This window comes from Schistocerca serialis, chromosome 2 (assembly GCF_023864345.2).
Source record: "Schistocerca serialis cubense isolate TAMUIC-IGC-003099 chromosome 2, iqSchSeri2.2, whole genome shotgun sequence".
Lineage (NCBI taxonomy): Eukaryota > Metazoa > Arthropoda > Insecta > Orthoptera > Acrididae > Schistocerca > Schistocerca serialis.
In genome coordinates, this window is record NC_064639.1 from 955,130,212 (window position 1) to 955,148,950 (window position 18,739).

An 18,739-nucleotide genomic window follows, 5' to 3' on the forward strand; every position below is an offset into this window, starting at 1 on the left:
TTTTATTATGGTGATAGTTTCTGCCTATGTAGATCGGCGTCAACAAAAGATTTTTTCATTCGGAGGAGAAAGTTGGTGACTGGAATTTCGTTAGAAGACTCCGCCGCAGCGAAAAAGCCTGTTTTAATTATGTCCACCCCAAATCCTGTATCATTTCTGTGACACTCTCTCCCCTATTTCGCGACAGTATAAAACGTGCTGCCCTTCTTTGAACTTTTTCGATGTACCATGTCAATCCTATGTAGTATTCAATGAAATTTGGATGAAGCCCGACCGACAGGCATTACATGCATTGATCAAAAATGATAGTGCATTGAGAATGGCTAGTTTCTAGCTGAAATCTAGGTCTGCCAATAAAATTTAAAAAGGACGACTGATAGCTGAAATCTATTATTTACAAGTCAATGTAACAGTCGCTGAGTGGAACAGCCCTCTGAATGAAAGGTAACCTGATCAATCCTATCTGTTAAGGATTCCTCACCACGCAGCAGTGTTCTAAAATAGTACGGACAAGCGTAGGTTCAAATGGCTCTGAGCACTATGGGACTCAACTGCTGTGGTCATAAGTCCCTTAGAACTTAGAACTACTTAAACCTAACTAACCTAAGGACAGCACACACATCCATGCCCGAGGCAGGATTCGAACCTGCGACCGTAGCGGTCGTGCGGTTCCAGACTGTAGCGCCTTTAACCGCTCGGCCACTCCGGCCGGCGACAAGCGTAGGCTAGTGTTGGCAGTTTGCTTAGTAGATCTATTACATGTTGTAAGTGTCCTGCCAATAAAACGAAGTCTTTGGTTAGCCTTCCCCACAACATTTTCTATATGTTCCTTCCAATTTAAGTTCTTCGTAATTTTCATTCCCAGGTACTTAGTTGAATTTACGACCTTTAGATTTGACTGGTTTATCCTGTAACCGAAGTTTAGCGGATTCCTTTTAGCACTCACGTGGATGACCTCACACTTTTCGTTATTTATGGTCAAATGCCAATTTTCGCGCCATACAGATATCTTTTCTTGATCGCTTTGCAGATTGTTTTGATCTTCTGATGACATTACTAGTCGATAAACCCCAGTGTCATCTGGAAACAACATAAGAAGAGTATTCAGAATGTCTCCCAAATCGTTTATACAGACAAGAAACAGTAAATGGAACGCCCGAAATCACTTCTGTTTTACTCGATGACTTTCCGCCAGTTACTACGAACTGTGACTTCTCTGACAGGAAATCACGGATCGAGTCATGTAACTGAGACGATATTCCATAAGCACGAAATTTCACTACAAGCCGTTTGTGTGGCACAGTGCCAAAAGCCTGCCGGAAATCTAGAAATACGGAATTAATTTGAAATCCCTTTTCAATAGAACCCAACACTTTGTGCGAGTAAAGAGATAATTGTGTTTCACAAGAATGATGTTTTCTAAATCCGTGTTGACTGTGTGTCAACAGACCGTTTTCTTCCAGGTAATAAATAATGTTCGAACACAATACATGTTCCAAAATACTGCTGCAGATCGAAGTTAATGATATGGACCTGTAATTTAGTGGCTTACTCCCCTATCTTTCTTGAGTATTGGTGTGACCTGTGTAACCTTCCAGTCTTTGGGTACGGATCTTTCGTCGAGCGATCGGTTGTATATGATTGTTAAGTATGGAGCTATTGTATCAGCATACTCTGAAAGGAATCTAACTGGTATACAATCAGGACCGGAAAACTTGTTTTTGTTAAGTGATTTAAGTTGCTCCACTACTCCAAGGATATCTATTTCTACGTTACTCATGTTGGCAGCTGTTCTTGATTCGAATTCTGGAATATTTACTTCGTCTTCTTTGGTGAAGGAATTTCGGAAGGCTGTGTTCAGTAACCCTGCTTTGGCTTCGCTGTCTTCTATAGTATCTCCTTTGCTACGGCGCAGCGAAGGCATTGATTGTGTCCTGCCACTAGCACACTTCACATGCGACCAGAATCTCTTTATGGTGGTGATATTTGGTTTGTGGGGGGCTCAACTGCGTGGTTATCAGCACCGGTACAAATTCCCAACCCTTACACAGTGCAGTCTGGCCACTTTCACGAATGATGATGAAATGGAGCGGACAACACAAATACTGAGTCCCCGAGCGGGGAAAATCCCCTTTGTAGCCGGCATTCGAACCCGGGATCCCGTGATCCAGAGACAGCAACGCTAGCCACTAGACCACGAGCTGCGGACCCAGGTTTCGAGACAACGTACGTACTTTTAATTTCACCGTATGAAGAAGTCTTATTACTTTTTGAGCGTTCAACGCCTTCAGTTTTTCTTTTTGACTGCAACAAAGAAGTAGTCCGATTACGCTGGGGACGGGGAGAGGGTGAGGGGGGGGGGGGTGGCCGTGTGAATGAACAACAAGATTTCAGATGTGAAGAAATAGCAGACCAGTTGCATTAAAAAATTTTTTTTAGTGCAACTAGTGTGCTATTTCTCCACATCAGTATTCTTCAAAAGCAGTTGCTGAAAATAATGGACAAAAATCTAAATGACAAGGTTGAGACGTGTGAGGGGAAATGCTGACATAATCGGCGCTACCAACAAAAAACTGCAACGTTTAACTTCACCACGCAATTTTGACCTACAGCAGCTAGGTCGATGGCGTTGGCAGCGAAGTCTACATGAAGTGTTTTGGACAAATCTGACATGTGACGAAAGCGAACGACGGACCCAACGGCCACCTTTCATTGTGCCACTTACATGCAAGCACTATTTTTAGCAAAGTGACTATCGCCAAGCGTGAACATACATCATTTTCCTTTCCATTTTTGCTCTAAGGGGGATACGCAGGCTGCCAGCTTGTTTTTGTACAGAATATCTAATAATAAATCAATACTGAAATAGACACCTCTAAAACCGGCAGCATATTCACTATGTGCAGCCGATATTTTCATGGGCCAGTACGTCGATGTATCCTCCGTCGATGTATAGATTGTTCAGATATATCGAGGACAGACAAAGATATTCTTTTAAATATCGATATATCGGATTCCACAGATCTATAAAAATATCTACAGTCCTAGCAAGAGGTCGAACGAAGAATGCATGTGCAATGAATGCTCTTTAAATGCTGCCAAGGGGTATATGCTATTTTTCTGCATGTTTTATATTTAAAAAAAACCTACTGATGATGGTGATTTTTGTCACCGAAATTAGTTTGGGAAAATAAATAAGGAAAACAAATAAGAAGGTGTTTTGAATCAAGGCGGACTCAATTTCTGATATTATTGTTTTTCTATGCAAACACGGATCAATATACTATATATTTTTATATGTGTGGTGTCTGTTCCTTCGGACATGTGTGAAAGAACAGGCATCATTTATTTTCGTTTCCGTACCCGTATGTATACAGGGTGTTTGGAAATTCGCGTGACAAACTTCTGGGAGGGGAATGAGTACTTAATATTTTGATTAGGTGGTGGTGGTAAATTCCTATGGGACCAAGACCAAACTACTGTGGTCATCGGGCCCTAGGATTACGCACTATTTAATCTAACTTAAACTAACTTACGCCAGGGACAATACACACACACACACACACATACACACACACACACACACACACACACACACACACACACACACACACACACACACACACACACGCCCGATGGAGGACTCGGACCTTCGACGGGGGGATTTTGATTAGGAACCCATGTCTGCACACGTACCATTTCAATGCAACAACCATCTGAAAACATGTTGGTAACGCGATGAAAAAGGAAATGAAATGTGGTGTGGCTAGGGCGTCCCGTCGGGTAGACCGTTCGCCTGGTGCAGGTCTTTCGAGCTGACGCCACTTCGGCGACCTGCGCGTCGATGGGGATGAAATGATGACAACATAACACCCAGTCCCTGAGCGGAGGAAATCTCCGACCCAACCGAGAATCGAACCCGGGACCTTAAGATTGACATTCTGTCGCGCTGACCACTTTTTATTATTTTTTTAATTTTTTTCTTTTTGTTTTGATCGTTGGGTTTGGTCGTTGCGGACGTCGCAAGACATCCTGTTCAAGTTCGGTGGTTGATCCTTCCACTCAGATTTTTATTACAGAGGCCATCCGGCTCTCTGACCGAACACGCTGAGCTACCATGCCGGCACCACTCAGCTACCGAGGGCGGACGGTAACGCGATAACTTTTACAAGCAATGTATTAGGCGTGACCCAGTGAATCACATGTTTTACAATTCCACTCATTAATAGCCAAAGAAATTGCCGTGTACACATTGACGGTTTCTCTTCAACATGATGTAGAAGGGCCTCTTCCACTTTGGGTGTTCGGCATCTGCTTGGATCTCCACAGTCACTCCTGCTGACGGTGAAGGTACCCCTTTCTCGAAGTCGTTGCATAATTGTGGCGAAAAGGATACGCGATACGCTGTGGATAACGATCTTGATGAAGGCCACGAGCAGCTCTTCAATTACCGTGAGGTTCACCATACCGAAGGCTCATGTAGGGGTATTCTGCAAATATGCACTCAACCATGTTGCTCTGACACTGACAGATACCTGAATGAAGCTCGAACCACGTCATAGAGGTGGGGTAGACTTCAAATGACATCAGCCAAGCCGACATAAGCACCTGTCACCATGACTACCCTGTTGCAAGGCTACCCAGCAAACACGCTTTCAAACGACTGTAGCACGGAAATGATTCGTTTCCGGACATCGGTTCCAATTGAAAATATAGCCTACTCAGTCCCCTGTACAAGCGTAACACCTTGCAGATCAGTAAATTTTAATTACGACATTATCCGCCGGCCGCTGTGGCCGAGCGGTTCTAGGCGCTTCAGTCCGGAACCGCGCTGCTGCTACGGTCACAGGTTCGAATCCTGCCTCGGGCATGGATGTGTGCGATGTCCTTAGGTTAGTTAGGTTTAAGTAGTTCTAAGTCTAGGGGACTGATGACCTCAACTGTTAAGTCACATAGTGCTCAGAGCCATTTGATTTTCGACATTAGCCGCAATCGGGCATTGAAATAAATTCTCTGGCAACAAGTATACCGCTCGCATAATGCGGGAAATCTGGATTCGAGTACCAGTCCAGCACAAATTTTCACTTGTTGCCACTGAATTTATTTCAGTGCGCGATTGCGGTTAATATAGGAATTTCGATTTCGTTATGTATATATACGGCTGCGGGATCAAAAACAAATCATTCGGACAGGTCCGAAAGAATAGACACCACGCATATAAAAAGCTGACGTGTTGTATCTCGTTCCTTTCCCACCTGATGTAGATGAATCATCCTTAAGGAGGCCGATAAACTAAGAACTTAAGGTCGTTTCCTCGGTACATTTTCGTAACGACTCATTTACTGAGTTAAAAGACCGTATTCCATGCAAGAACACCTGGTAAAAAAATTACTCACTCTCACGCTAATAACGTGCAACACCACCTACAGCCATGATAATGGCCTTAATTTGGCGGGGGAGAGGGTCCTATCGGGTGTGAAAGCTGTTGTGACTGGCAAGCAGTGAAACTCGCCTCCGGTACCTGTCTGTTAATTTTTTTACGAGCACTGTGATTACGCCGTGTTAAGTGACAACTAGTGATTCACCATCCCTTGCAGACACGTTGGAGAGTTCGCGTTGATTCACCAACAAACAGGACAGCTTCATCCACGGTGCGGTAGCGGGCGCGCCCAAACACAATATTTTCTTTCTGCTATTGTGTGACGTCTCCTCGTCGACCCATATAAATGCGCTGATTCCATACAACCGACTTGCACGTAACACATCACTTCAGCGGTAGAGGGTAACATGATCATGTGGTACAAGTTCTGCACTACCTATAGCTCTGCTAGCGATGAGTGTGGTGTATGGTGTGGAAAGTGGCAATAATGAAAAGTGTGAGGTCATACATATGAGCGCTAAAAGGATTCCGTTACATTTCGGCTACACGATAATCACACAAATCTAAAGGCTGTCAATTCAACTACATACATAGGAATTTCAATTAGAGCAACTTAAATTGGAATGATCACATATGTAATGTTGTGGGGAAGGCAAACCACAGACTGAGTTTTAGTGGGAGAATACTTAAAAGGGAAACTCCCCATCGCGCCCCTCTCAGATGTAGTCGTAAGATGTCCCAGTGGAGAGTCCACAAAGAACTGAACACAGATCAAACATGAAAACAGCAAAATAGAAACAGTGAATGGTCCAAGCTCAAGATGTACAGCACACGAGTGTAGCCCTGTAGCTGCAGAGTCGCGGTTATGTGGTCAGGATGTTGGACTGGGAAGGGGAAGGTCTGTATTACCAATTTTCTTTTTTTTTTCACAAAATTATGAACTTAGCGACCGGTCGTTGACGTATCTTTTCTCCTTCTGTAGTCTTGGCAATTGTCATATTATAGAATATATAGAATATGTACGGCGGGAGGTATAAATTACCGTCGCAAGTAAATGTGATGAACAGTGAAAGCAGGCGAGATGCCGTACCGATCTTTCACAGAAAAGAAAGCAACAAATAAGTGGATGTGAACTATGTTACAACAAAGGAACTGAAAAGTCAAAACTTCCAAAACGGAATGCAAGAGTTATAACATGAGGCACTTGCGTCCCTTTCTTACATCTCGCTGTTGCAAAACGGACGCTATACCACGATACAGACAAAATATGAATACATCGAACAAACACGTCAATAACCGGAGGGAAAGTTCATAATTTTGTGAAAAAAAATGTGCCATGAGCGAGATTTGAACATGGAACTCCTCCTTTGAGGTGTTTTTTTTCTTTTATCTTTCTCTCTCTCTTTTTTTTTTTTTTTTAAAAACTCATTTTGCTCGTTATCGTTGGATGCATTTGTTCAGTGCGGGCGTCCCATGACACCCGCTAAAATTCATCGTTCGCCCATTCATTGAGTTTTTTTTAATTATTTTATTACAGAGGGCAACTAACCCTCTGACCGAACATGCTGAGCTACCGTGCCTGCATTGTGTTAGACTGTGTCCACACAACCACGACGCCGTGGCTACGCAAGCTTGGTCGGTAGTGCATGTCTTGAGCTTGAACCGTTCACTGTTTCTATTTTGCTTCTTTTATCACAGTTCAGTACATTTTTTGCCTGTTTTCATGCTTGATATGTGTTCAGTTTTTGACGAGGTATCCACTGGGCCATCTCACAACGATGGGCAGTTTCACTTGTTAGAAGATTCAACGGGCATACTAGAGAGACTGCCTACACTACGGTTGTGCGACCTGTGCTAGAAAATAGCGGTGCAGACTGAACTGATAGAGGACATAGAACAAAGTTCAACGAAGAGCACTTCATTTTGTGTTATCGGAGAATGGGAGAGAGAGAGAGAGAGGGGAGAGAGAGAGAGAGAGAGAGGGGAGGGAGAGAGAGAGAGAGAGAGAGAGAGGGGGGAGAGAGTGAGAGAGAGAGAGAGAGAGAGAGGAAACGATACGGCGAGTTACGGTGGCAATCATCGTTAAAATAAAGGCATTTTTCGTTGCGACGGGATCTCTTCAGGAGATTTCAATCTCAAACGTTTTCCTCTGAAAGCGAAAATATTTTGTTGACAGCCACATACATAGGAAAACATTATCGTTGTAAATAAGTAAGAGAAGTCAGAGCTTGCACCGAAAGATTTAAGTATTCGTTTTTCCTGAGCGCTGTCAAAGGGTGGGTCGGTAGAGAAGGAGTGGGAAAGTGGTTCTATGAACCCTCTGCTAGGCATTTAAGTGTGAATTGCGCAGTAGTCATGTAGATGTATGCGTTAAGATGATGGCTACAATTTTGTCCGGTGAGTTGTTTAGTTTGCGCAAAGCACAGCGTACTTACTGTTAATATCAGTTTCCTGGTGATGGAGAAAAATTTTAAGCCGGTGAAAGCCACTTCATCCCAGATAACTTGGTCCATCAGGCGTTCGACCTGAAACAGAATGTTTAAACCCTGAGTAAGATTTTCCTTGCACACATTGTGCGACAGAAAAGTGTTAGGGTATTGAAGTAGATCGAGTGTATATACTGTATAACATATGTATAGGTCACAGTACGGATAGTGCTCGTCGCTACTTTTCGCTGCCTAATTGGTCTCACATTGAAGAAACACTGGTACTGGTCGAACAAAAGATGTCACTCTCGTGAGGGGCCTGTGTCAGTTTGCATTAGATTCACTGTGTTGGACTGTGGATATACTTTGTCGTGTGTAAATTCGGGTAGCCAAAGCTTCAAACTTTGTGCAACACGACGCTATTTTGACGTCACACACGCTTATCGAAGACCCCAGGAACTGCTATCGGCTGTCGTTAACATTCGATGCTGGGCGCCTGGGAAGCACCATATTGGATTCCATAAATAAAAATGCAGTAAATGAAGCAGGCAAAAAGGGATACAAACGTCTCAAAAATGAGATCTAGAGGAAGTGCAAAATGGCTAAGGAGGGATGGCTAGAGGGCAAACGTAAGGATGTAGAGGCATATATCACTAGGGGTAATATAGATAGTGCCTACAGTAAAATTAAAGAGAGCTTTGGAGAAAAGAGAGCCACTTGTATGAATATCAAGAGCTCAGATGGAAACCCAGTTCTAAGCAAAGGAGGGAAAGCAGAAAGGTGGAAGGAGTATACAGAGGGTCTATACAAGGGCGATGTTCTTGAGGACAATATTATGGAAGTGGAAGAGGGCGTAGGGGAAGATGAAATGGGAGATATGATACTGCGTGAAGAATTTGACAGAGCACCGAAAGACCTAAGTCAAAACAAGGCCCCGGGAGTAGACAACATTCCATTAGAACTACTGATAGCCTTGGGAGAGCCAGCCCTGACAGAACTCTACCACCTGGCGAGCAAGATGTACGAAACAGGCGAAATACCGTCAGACTTCAAGAAGAATATAATACTTCTAATCCCAAAGAAAGCAGGTGTTGACAGGTGTGAAAATTACCGAACTATCAGTTAAATATATGAGGGCTGCAAAATCCTAACACGAATTCTTTACAGACGAATGAAAAACCTGGTAGAAGCCGACCTTGGGGAAGATCGGTTTGGATTCCGTAGAAATATTACAACACGTGAGGCAATACAGACCCTATCTTAAAAGATAGATTAAGGAAAGGCAATCCTACGCTTCTAGCATTTGTAGACTTAGAGAAAGCTTTTGACAATGTTGACTGGAATACTCTATTCCAAGTTCTGAAGGTGGCATGGGTAAAATACAGGGAGCGAAAGGCTATTTGCAATTTGTACAGAAACCAAATGGCAATTTTAAGAGTCGTGGGGCATGAAAGGGAAGCAGTGGTTGGGAAGGGAGCGAGACAGGGTTGCAGCCTATCGCCGATGTTATTCAACGTGTAAATTGACCAAACAGTAAAGGAAACAAACGAAAAATTCGGATATTAAAACCCATGGACTAGAAATAATAACTGTCAGAGACAGCAAAGGATCTGGAAGAGCAGTTGAACGAAATGGACAGTGTCTTGAAAGGAGGACATAAGATGAACATCAACAAAAGCAAACCGACGATAATGGAATGTAGTCGAATTAAATCGGGTGATGCTGAGGGAATCAGATTAGGAAATGAGATACTTAAAGTAGTAGATGAGTTTTGCTATTTTGGGGACCAAAACAACTGATGATGGTCGAAGTAGAGAGGATATAAAATGTAGACTGGCAATGGCAAGGAAAGTGTTTGTAAAGAAGGGAAATTTGTTAACATCGAGTATAGATTTAAGTGTCAGGAAGTCGTTTCTGAAGGATTTGTAAGGGGTGTAGGCATATGTGGAAGTGAAACATGGACGATAAATAGTTTAGACAAGAAGAGAATAGAAACTTTCGAAATATGGTGCTACAGAACAGTGCTGAAGTGGGTAGGTCACATAACTAATGAGGAGGTACTGAATAGAATTGGGGAGAAGAGAAATTTGTGGCCCAACTTGACTAGAAGAAGGGATCGGTTAGTAGGACACGTTCTGAGGCACCAAGGGATCATTGGAGGGCAGTGTGGAGGGTAAAAATCGTAGAGGGAGACCAAGAGATGAATACACTAAACAGATTCAGAAGGATGTAGGCTGCAGTAGTTACTGGGAGATGAAGAAGCTCGCAGAGGATAGAGTAGCATGGAGAGCTGCATCAAACCAATCTCTGGACTGAAGACCACAACAACAACGATTTCGTTACATAACTTGCTTGTTATGAAAATCTGTCGTTTCAAGGCAATGACACATTAAAGCTTTATAGAAGCACACCATTCTTCGTACGTTTTGTTATACTTAAACGTCACATAATGATGTACCGGCTGTTAAAGCCTTCACGAGCTTTACGTCACAATGCAAGAGCTGGAATTCCGCTAGTTCACTGTGGTGTACGGTTACATGCGTTGAGTTACCAAATATAGGGTAGCTATGACAGTGCTTTGCGTCCTGCTATATACGATTTTTTTCGCCTTTGCCTCTCTAAAAGGTTCTGGGACTTCGTTATTAGGCTAATAGAAGTTATTCCTGCTCTAATATTTTCGGTGCTGTGTACAGATTGCTATATATATATATATATATATATATATATATATATATATATATATATATATATATATATATATATATCAGGTGTGAGTTATCACTTAGTAATTCACACATTAAGCATGAAAGCCGAAAATGCGAATAAATGTTGACACGTCGTTCATCTGGTAAATAAACTAGCTCTCAGAATAAAAAAAAAGAAACGGAGGAAAGATTACCACATATGCAACAGAATGAAAAGGTAATTTAGTCTCTTTCGTAATTTTTATGTTTTACTAGTGTTCTGAACTGATCCGACAACAGATTTTGTGCACCTCTCTCAACCTAGGTCCTGTAACCTAGTCACACGGGGAGTTCTAGGTGTAACCTATAGTTCAATTGACAAAAGTCTCAGATACTTATGAAGTATATAAAAGACAATTTGCATGCTGATTCTTTAGGACACTTCTTTTTCAAGCAAATGTCTTCGATTAAAGTGAGTTTTTCGTCATTTTACTAAACCAAATTTTACCAATAGTGACGCGTTTTCGAGAGACGCCCAATGTGTTGTTGTTTTGAAACAGCGTTTATTCGTTGGCCATAAGATATATTCGCCTGCTAGAATGGCTACGCACCCTTTCAGATTACAGACTAGCTACTGAAACTAGTTTTCAGAGTTCTAAAAATAAGCTTATTTTTGTTAAGATACCTTTAAGAATACTTTTGAATATGTGCAAGTACGTTATTGGATTTAAGGCTAGCTGGTTTCAGCTTTTACTTTTTCTACTGTGTTTCATTTATTTTTTCTACACAGTAAGTCGTCTTGTTTTTGGGTCTGATGAAGGCTTACGGTATTAGGAAAGTAATTAGTACAACTTTTCCAGTAGGTTTCGGAGTTAAATCTTGCCAACAATTTAATCTGTGCCTTACCCACAGCCCAGTTCACGCGAACGCAGCACTTTACACAGTTGTAAAAGATGAAACTTCGAGGTTAACGTTCCTTGCAGTGGAGAAAAAAGCGTAATCTCCAGTTCTCTCTACTAGAGGTGAATGTTATCAATTTTAAACTTCATGTTCGCCTCGTGTGTTGTGAACCAAACGATCGCGGAAGTCGATAGACAGTGCTTGTCGTCTTCGATAAAGCGTGTGGCTTCAAAATGATGACACGTTTGCAAGAAGTCAATTGAACTATAGGTTACACCTAGAACTCCCCGTGTGACTAGGTTACAGGACCTAGGTTGAGAGAGGTGCACAAAATCTGTTGTCGGATCAGTTCAGAACACTAGTAAAACATAAAAATTACGAAAGAGAAAATGGTGGACCTAATTTACTAATTTTTATCAGTTAATGCATATTCAAGAAGTTATATGTAGTTGATGTTCCACTGATTAATTTAAAAACTATACAAGAACAAAAACTTTTTTTGTGGACTGAAGATGCAATTTGTATATTAGGTTATCTTTTGAACAGTTTACAAACGATTTGAGCGTGTAAAAAGTCTTTTCTTATAACCATTTTTGTGTTTAATTTGTAAAGATTTCTAATGAGGTTGCTTGTGAAGCTTACGTATAAACAGTTTTATATCCAGATACAATAAAGAGCCAAAGAAACTGATTCACCTGCCTAATAACGTGTAGAGCCTCCGCGAGTACGCAGAAGTGCCGCAAGACGATGTGGCATGGACTCGACTAACGTCTGAAGTAGTGTTGGAGGGAACTGACACCTTGAATCCCGCAGGGCTGTCCATAAATCCGTAAGAGTACAGGGGGTTGGAGATCTCTTCTGAACAGCGCCTTGCAAGGTATCCCAGATATGCTCAATAATGTTCATGTCTGCGGAGTTTTGTGGCCAGCGGAAGTATTTCAACTCAGAAGAGTGCTCCTGGAGCCACTCTGTAACAATTCTGGACGTGTGGGGTGTCGCATTGTCCTGCTGCAGTTGCCCAAGTCCGTCGGAATACACAATGGACATGAATGGATGCAAGTGGTCAGACAGGATGCTTATGTACGTGTCACCTGTCAGAGCCGTATGTAGACGTGTCAGGGGTCCCAAATCATTCCAACTGCACACTCCCCACACCATTACAAAGCCTCCACCAACTTGAACAGCCACTGCTGAAACGCAGGTTCCATGGATTCATGAGGTTGTCTCCATACCCGTACGTCCGTCTTTGAAACGAGACTCGTCCTACCAGGCAACATGTGTCCAGTCATCAACAGTCCAACGTCGGTGTTGACGGGCCCAGCCGAGGGTAAAGCTTTGTGCCGTGCAGTCATCAAGGGTACACGAGTGGGCCTTCGGCTCCGAAAGCCCATATCGATGAGTTCGATGAATGGTTCACGTGCTGACACTTGTTGATGGCCCAGCATTGAAATCTGCAGCAGTTTGTGGAAGGGAATACGCATGCCTATACCAGTTTCTTTGGCGATTCAGTGTATATACAAATACGCTGTGGCTCTAAGACTACACACATTTAGTGAACACAATCACTATATATTTCACCAATGACTTTTTCTTTAAATTAAAATTTATTTACCAATCAGTTGTGCACATCAAAAGTAACGTCGATAATTACTGCACATACAGGTCTGTCCATGATTATGAAACAAGATCTAGACTGAATTTACTAAAACAAACTGATTTAAAAAGGTAGTCAAAAAGTGTCTGTTGAGCCATACATTCTATACAGTGAAGAATTGCTAGGTAATACAGGACAGGGCTTTGGTAAAAAAGTAAAACAAATAAATTATAATAACGACAGTAAAACATCTGTTACATTACCCTTCTCCAACTGTGTTTTTTGTTACTTTTTTCTTTTGTTTTCTTTTTTTATTCAGGAAAATATTACTCCTAAAGCTATAAAATGGGTAATACTAACACCTTATCCTCTTTAGATTAGGAAATGATACACTTAAAGTAGCAGATGAGTTTTGCTGTTTGGCGCGCAAAATAACTGATGATGGTCGAAGTAGAGAGGATATACAATGTAGACTGGCAATGGCAAAGGAAGCGTTCCTAAAGAAGAGAAATTTGTTAACATCGAGTATAGATTCAAGTGCGAGGAAATCTTTTCTGAGAGTATTTGGGTGGAGTGTAGCCTTGTATGGAAGTGAAACATGGACGACAAATAGTTTAGATAAGAAGAGAATAGGAGCTTTCGAAATGTGGTGCTACAGAAGAATACTGAATATTAGATGGGTAGATCACGTAACTAATGAGGAGGTACTGAACAGAATTGGGGAGATGAGGAATTTTGTGGCCCAACTTGACTAGAAGGAGGGATCGGTTGGTAGGACACGTTCTGAGGCATCAAGGGATCAGCAGTTTAGTATTGGAGGGAAGCGTGGAGCGTAAAAGTTGTAGAGGGAGACCTAAGGATGAATACACTAAGCAGATTCAGAAGGATGTAGGTTGCAGCAGTTAATCGTATATGAAGAAGTTGCAACAGAGTAGCATGGAGAACTGCATCAAACCAGTTTCTGGACTACAACATCCTCTTTCTGAGCTCAGCAACTCATTTACGAGGTGTGTTCAAAAAAATAAATAAATAAATAAATAAAAGTAAATGCGAAACACTCGAAATTTCAGACCAATGGTGTGCTGGAGCGAAATACGGTTGGCGTCCCTGCACACATCTGTGTTTAATGTTTAACTGCTGGAAGTTTCATTGTCGTATTTCTGTTAGTTATCGTTCAGTGCTGTATTGCGTAGAACGTTGTGTCACGCAGTTTGCGAATTTCGAGATGGCAGAGTTAGAGAAACAACTAGTCTGCATTAAATTTTTCGTGGAACTACAGAAAACTTTTACCGAGAAACACCAAACGATGGAGGAAGCCTACGGTGAGGAGTTCTTAAACTCTACTCGGTGTTACGAATTGTTTACACGGTTTAAAAGTGGCCGGACAGAAGTTAAAGATGACCTTCATTCTGGGCGCCCTTCGACGTCTACTGACGACGCTCATGTCAGGAACGTCAACGAAATTGTGCGTGCCAATTGAAGACTGGCTATCCGAGAGATTTCAGGAGAATCTAACATTTCAATTAGATCATGTTATCAAATCCTGACATAACAGCTTAGAATGCATCGTGTTGCCGCCAAGTTCGTCCCATGACTCATGAGTCAAGATCAGAAAGACCTTCGTTCGCAATCAATGAAAAGCTTCTGGATTACGCAAATGAGAACGAGATGTTCCTTAAGTTGTCGCTTAGATCGTCAGTGAGAGAGCACCGCGAGTTCCTGCTGCTAATAAGGCGAGTACACCTTTTGTTTATTACATATTTTTACGAGTTTCAAACAGGAGCGAGTTCAGAAATGGATAGGCACTGTGATTGCTGTGTACAGATGCGAGCTGAGTTGGTGACCCTTCGCTTACCGCTCCAGGCAGGGTTGGCTTCCGTCACACAGATTAGGGCTGCTGCCAAGGGGCATAACTGTGGATGGTCGGACGCGGGGATGCGAGGACGTCGAGAACGATGCACATGTCCCCGATCGATCCACTGCTGTGGCCGCCCTGGGAACTGCCTGCACTTTGGTTGACCCCCTCACCCGTGGTCGAGTGGGAGATCATTCCTAAGTCGGGCAGGCAGCGAAAGACTCTCCGTGGGGCCGATCGTAGGGCCTCCCCGTTTCGTTTGACGAACAGGTTTCGGGCGTTATCTGTGGCTGACGAAGTCTCTGAGCCGGATGCAGTCGTCCACCCTGTTCCATAGGAAGCTTCTCGGCCCGCAAGGTCTGGGCAATCACAGAGTGTGGGTTTGCTGGTAGTTAGGAGCTCCAACGTTAGGCGCGTAATGCAGCCCCTTAGGAACATAGCCGAGGATGGGAAGGAAGCCAATGTGCAATCCGTGTGCATAGCGGGGGGGAGTCATTCCGGATGTGGAAAGGGTGCTTCCGGATGCCCTGAAGAGCTCAGGGTGCAGCCAACTGCAGGTGGTAGCCCATGTCGGTACCAATGAATGTGTCGCTTTGGATCGGAGGAGATTCTCTCTGGCTTCTGGCGGCTAGCGGAAATGGTAAAGACTGCCATCTAGCTTCCGAGATTAAGGCAGAGTTCACCATCTGCAGCATCGTCGACAGAACCGACTGTGGTCCTTTGGTGCAGAGCCGAGTGGAGGGTCTGAATCAGAGGCTCAGGCGGTTCTGTGACCGTGTAGGCCGCAGATTCCTTGACTTGTGCCATCGGGTGGTAGGTTTACGGGTTCCACTTAATGCGTCAGGAGTCCACTACACACAGGGAGCGGTTACACGGGTAGCAGGGGCTGTGTGGAAGGGACTGGGCGGTTTTTTAGGTTAGAGGGTCTCAGGAAACCACAAAAGGGCGTCTGTCTAAAAGGGGGCAGGTGAAACACAGTAAGGTAGTTGTAGAAACGATCGGTATTATAGTTGTCGTAGCTGTGCTGGGAAAGAACCAGAGCTCCAAGCCCTAATAGAAAGCACTGAAGCTCAAATAGTCATAGGTACAGAAAGCTGGCTAAGCCGGAAATAAGTTCAGCCGATATTTTTTCAAACGATCTAATAGTGTTCAGAAAGGATAGATTAAGTACAGTTGGTTGGTGGAGTATTTATTGCTGTCAGAAGTAGTTTGCCTTGTAGTGAAATTGGAGTAGATAGTTCCTGCGAAATAGTACGGGTAGAGGTTACACTTGACAATCGGACTAAACTATTAATTGGATCGCTTTACCGACCCCCCCCCCCCCCCGACCCCTCCACTCAGAAGATATAGTTGCTGAGCAGTTCAAAGAAAACTTGAGTCTCATTTCAAATAGGTACCCCACTCATACAATTATAGTCGGTGGCGACTTCAATCTACTCTCGATGTGCTGGAAAAATTATAAATTTAAAGTCCGCGGCAGGCATAAAACGTCATCCGAAATTGTACTGAATGCTTTCTCAGAAAATTATTTTGAACAATTAGTTCATGAGCCTACTCGAAGCGTAAATGGTTGCAAAAGCATACTTGACCTCTTAGCAACAAATAATCCTGGACAAATAGGGAGTATCATGACGAATACAGGAATCAGCGACCACAAGGCAGTTGCTGCTGGGCTGAATGCCGTAACTCCCACAACCATCAAAAAGAAACGCAAAGTACATCTATTTAAAAAAGCTGATAGAAATGCTCTTAACTCCTTTTCAAGAGACAGTCTCCATTCCTTCCGATCTGATCACGTAAACGTAGAAAAGATGTGGAATGATTTCAAAGAGATAGTATAGACGGCAATTGAGAGATATATATACCACATAAATTAATAAGTGATGGTACTGACCGTCTATGGTACACAAAACGGGCAAGATCGCTGTTGCAGAAGCAACGAAAAAATCATGCCAAATTTAAAAGAACGCAAAATCCCGAAGATTGTCAGAGTTTTGCAAAAGTTCGAAATGCAGCGCGTGCTTCAATGTGAGATGCTTTTAATAATTTCTACAACGAAACTCTTGTCTTGGAATCTGGCATAAAATCCAAAGAGGTTCTGGTCGCATATAAAGCACACCAGTGGTAAGGTGCAATCAATACCTTCACTACGCGATAACAACGGCGAAGTCACCGATGACAGTGCTACCAAAGCAGAGTTATTAAAGACGGTTTTCCGAAACTCCTTCACCAAAGAAGACGAAGTAAATATTTCCGAATTCCAATCAAGAACAATTGCGAAGATGAGAAACATAGAAGTGGGTATCCTCGGTGTAGCAAAGCAGCTTAAATCACTTAATAAAGGCAAGGCTCCCGGTCCAGATGGTATACCTGTCAGGTTCCTTTCAGAGTATGCTGATGCAACAGCTCCATATTTAGCAATTATATACAACTGCTCGCTCACAGAAAGTTCCGTACCTAAAGACTGGAATGTTGCTCAAGTCACACCAATACCCAAAAAGGGAAATAGGAGTAATCCGCTGAATTATAGGCCCATATCACTAACGTCGATTTGCAGTAGGATTTTGCATCATATACTGTATTCGAACATTATGAAGTACCTCGAAGAACACGATTTACTGACACATAGCCAGCACGGATTCAGAATATATCGTTCTCGCGGAACACAACTAGCTCTTTATACTCGTGCAGTAATGAGTGCTATCGACAGGGGATGTCAAATTGACTCCATATTTTTAGATTTTCAGAAGGCTTTAGACACCGTTCCTCACAAGCGTCTTCTAACCAAACTGTGTGCCTATGGAATATCGCCTTAGTTGTGCGACTGGATTCGTAATTTCCTGTCAGAAAGGTCACAGTTCGTAGTAATAGACAGAAAAACATCGAGTAAAACAGAAATATTATCCGTCGTTCCCCAAGGAAGTGTTATAGGCCCCCTATTGTTCCTGATCTATATTAACGACATAGGAGACAATCTGAGTAGCCCTTTTAGATTATTTGCAGATGATGCTGTCATTTACCGTCTTGTAAAGTCATTATATGACCTAAATGAACTGCAAAATGATTTAGATAAGATATCTGTGTGGTGCGAAAAGTGGCAGTTGACCCTGAATAAAGAAAAGTGTGAAGTTATTCACATGAGTACTAAAAGAAAGCCGTCAAATTTCGATTACGCGAATAGTCACACAAATCTGAAGGCTGTAAATTCGACTAAATACTTAGGGATTACAATTAGAAATAACCTAAATTGGAACGATCACATAGATAATGTTGTGGGCAGAGCAAACAAAAGACTGCGATTCACTGGCAGAACACTTAGAAGGTGCAACAGATCTACTAAAGGGACTGATTACGCTACACTTGTACGCCCTATTGTATTACTGTGCGATGTGGGATCCGTATCAGGTGGAACTGACGGGTGATAGGGAAAAAGTTCAAAAAAGGGCGGCTCGTTTTGTGTTATTCCGAAACAGGGGAGATAGTGCACTGACAAAATATGCAATCATTAAAACAAAGGCGTTTTTCGTTGCGACGGGATCTTCTCATAAAATTTCAATCACCAGTTTTCTCCTCCGATTGCGAAAACATTCTGCTGGCACCCACAAACATAGGTAGAAATGATCATCACGATAAATTAAGAGAAATCAGGGCTCGCACAGAAAAATTTAAGTGCTCGCTTTCCCCTCGCCGTTCGAGAGTGGAACGGTAGAGAGACAGTTTGAAGGTGGTTCATTGAACCCTCTGCCAAGCACTTAATTGTGAATAGCAGAGTAATCACGTAGATGTAGATGGAGAGAATCATAACTAGTGATAACACATGGGTCTACGGTTTTGATGTTGAGACCGACGTTCAGTCTTCACAATGGGTCGGGAAACGTTCTCCAAGACCAAGGAAAGCTC

The 18,739-nt window shown here is 42.7% G+C and overlaps 1 protein-coding gene across 1 annotated transcript in view; it reads right to left on the reverse strand.

Moving 5' to 3' along the window:
* The window catches only part of LOC126456542 (gustatory receptor for sugar taste 64a-like), a 164,830-nt gene that overhangs the window by 21,466 nt on the left and 124,625 nt on the right, over positions 1-18,739 (reverse strand). The window contains exon 8 of the mRNA XM_050092290.1: positions 7,816-7,905. Within this exon, the coding sequence (XP_049948247.1) occupies positions 7,816-7,905 (90 nt within the window). The remainder of the gene's footprint in view (positions 1-7,815; positions 7,906-18,739) is intronic.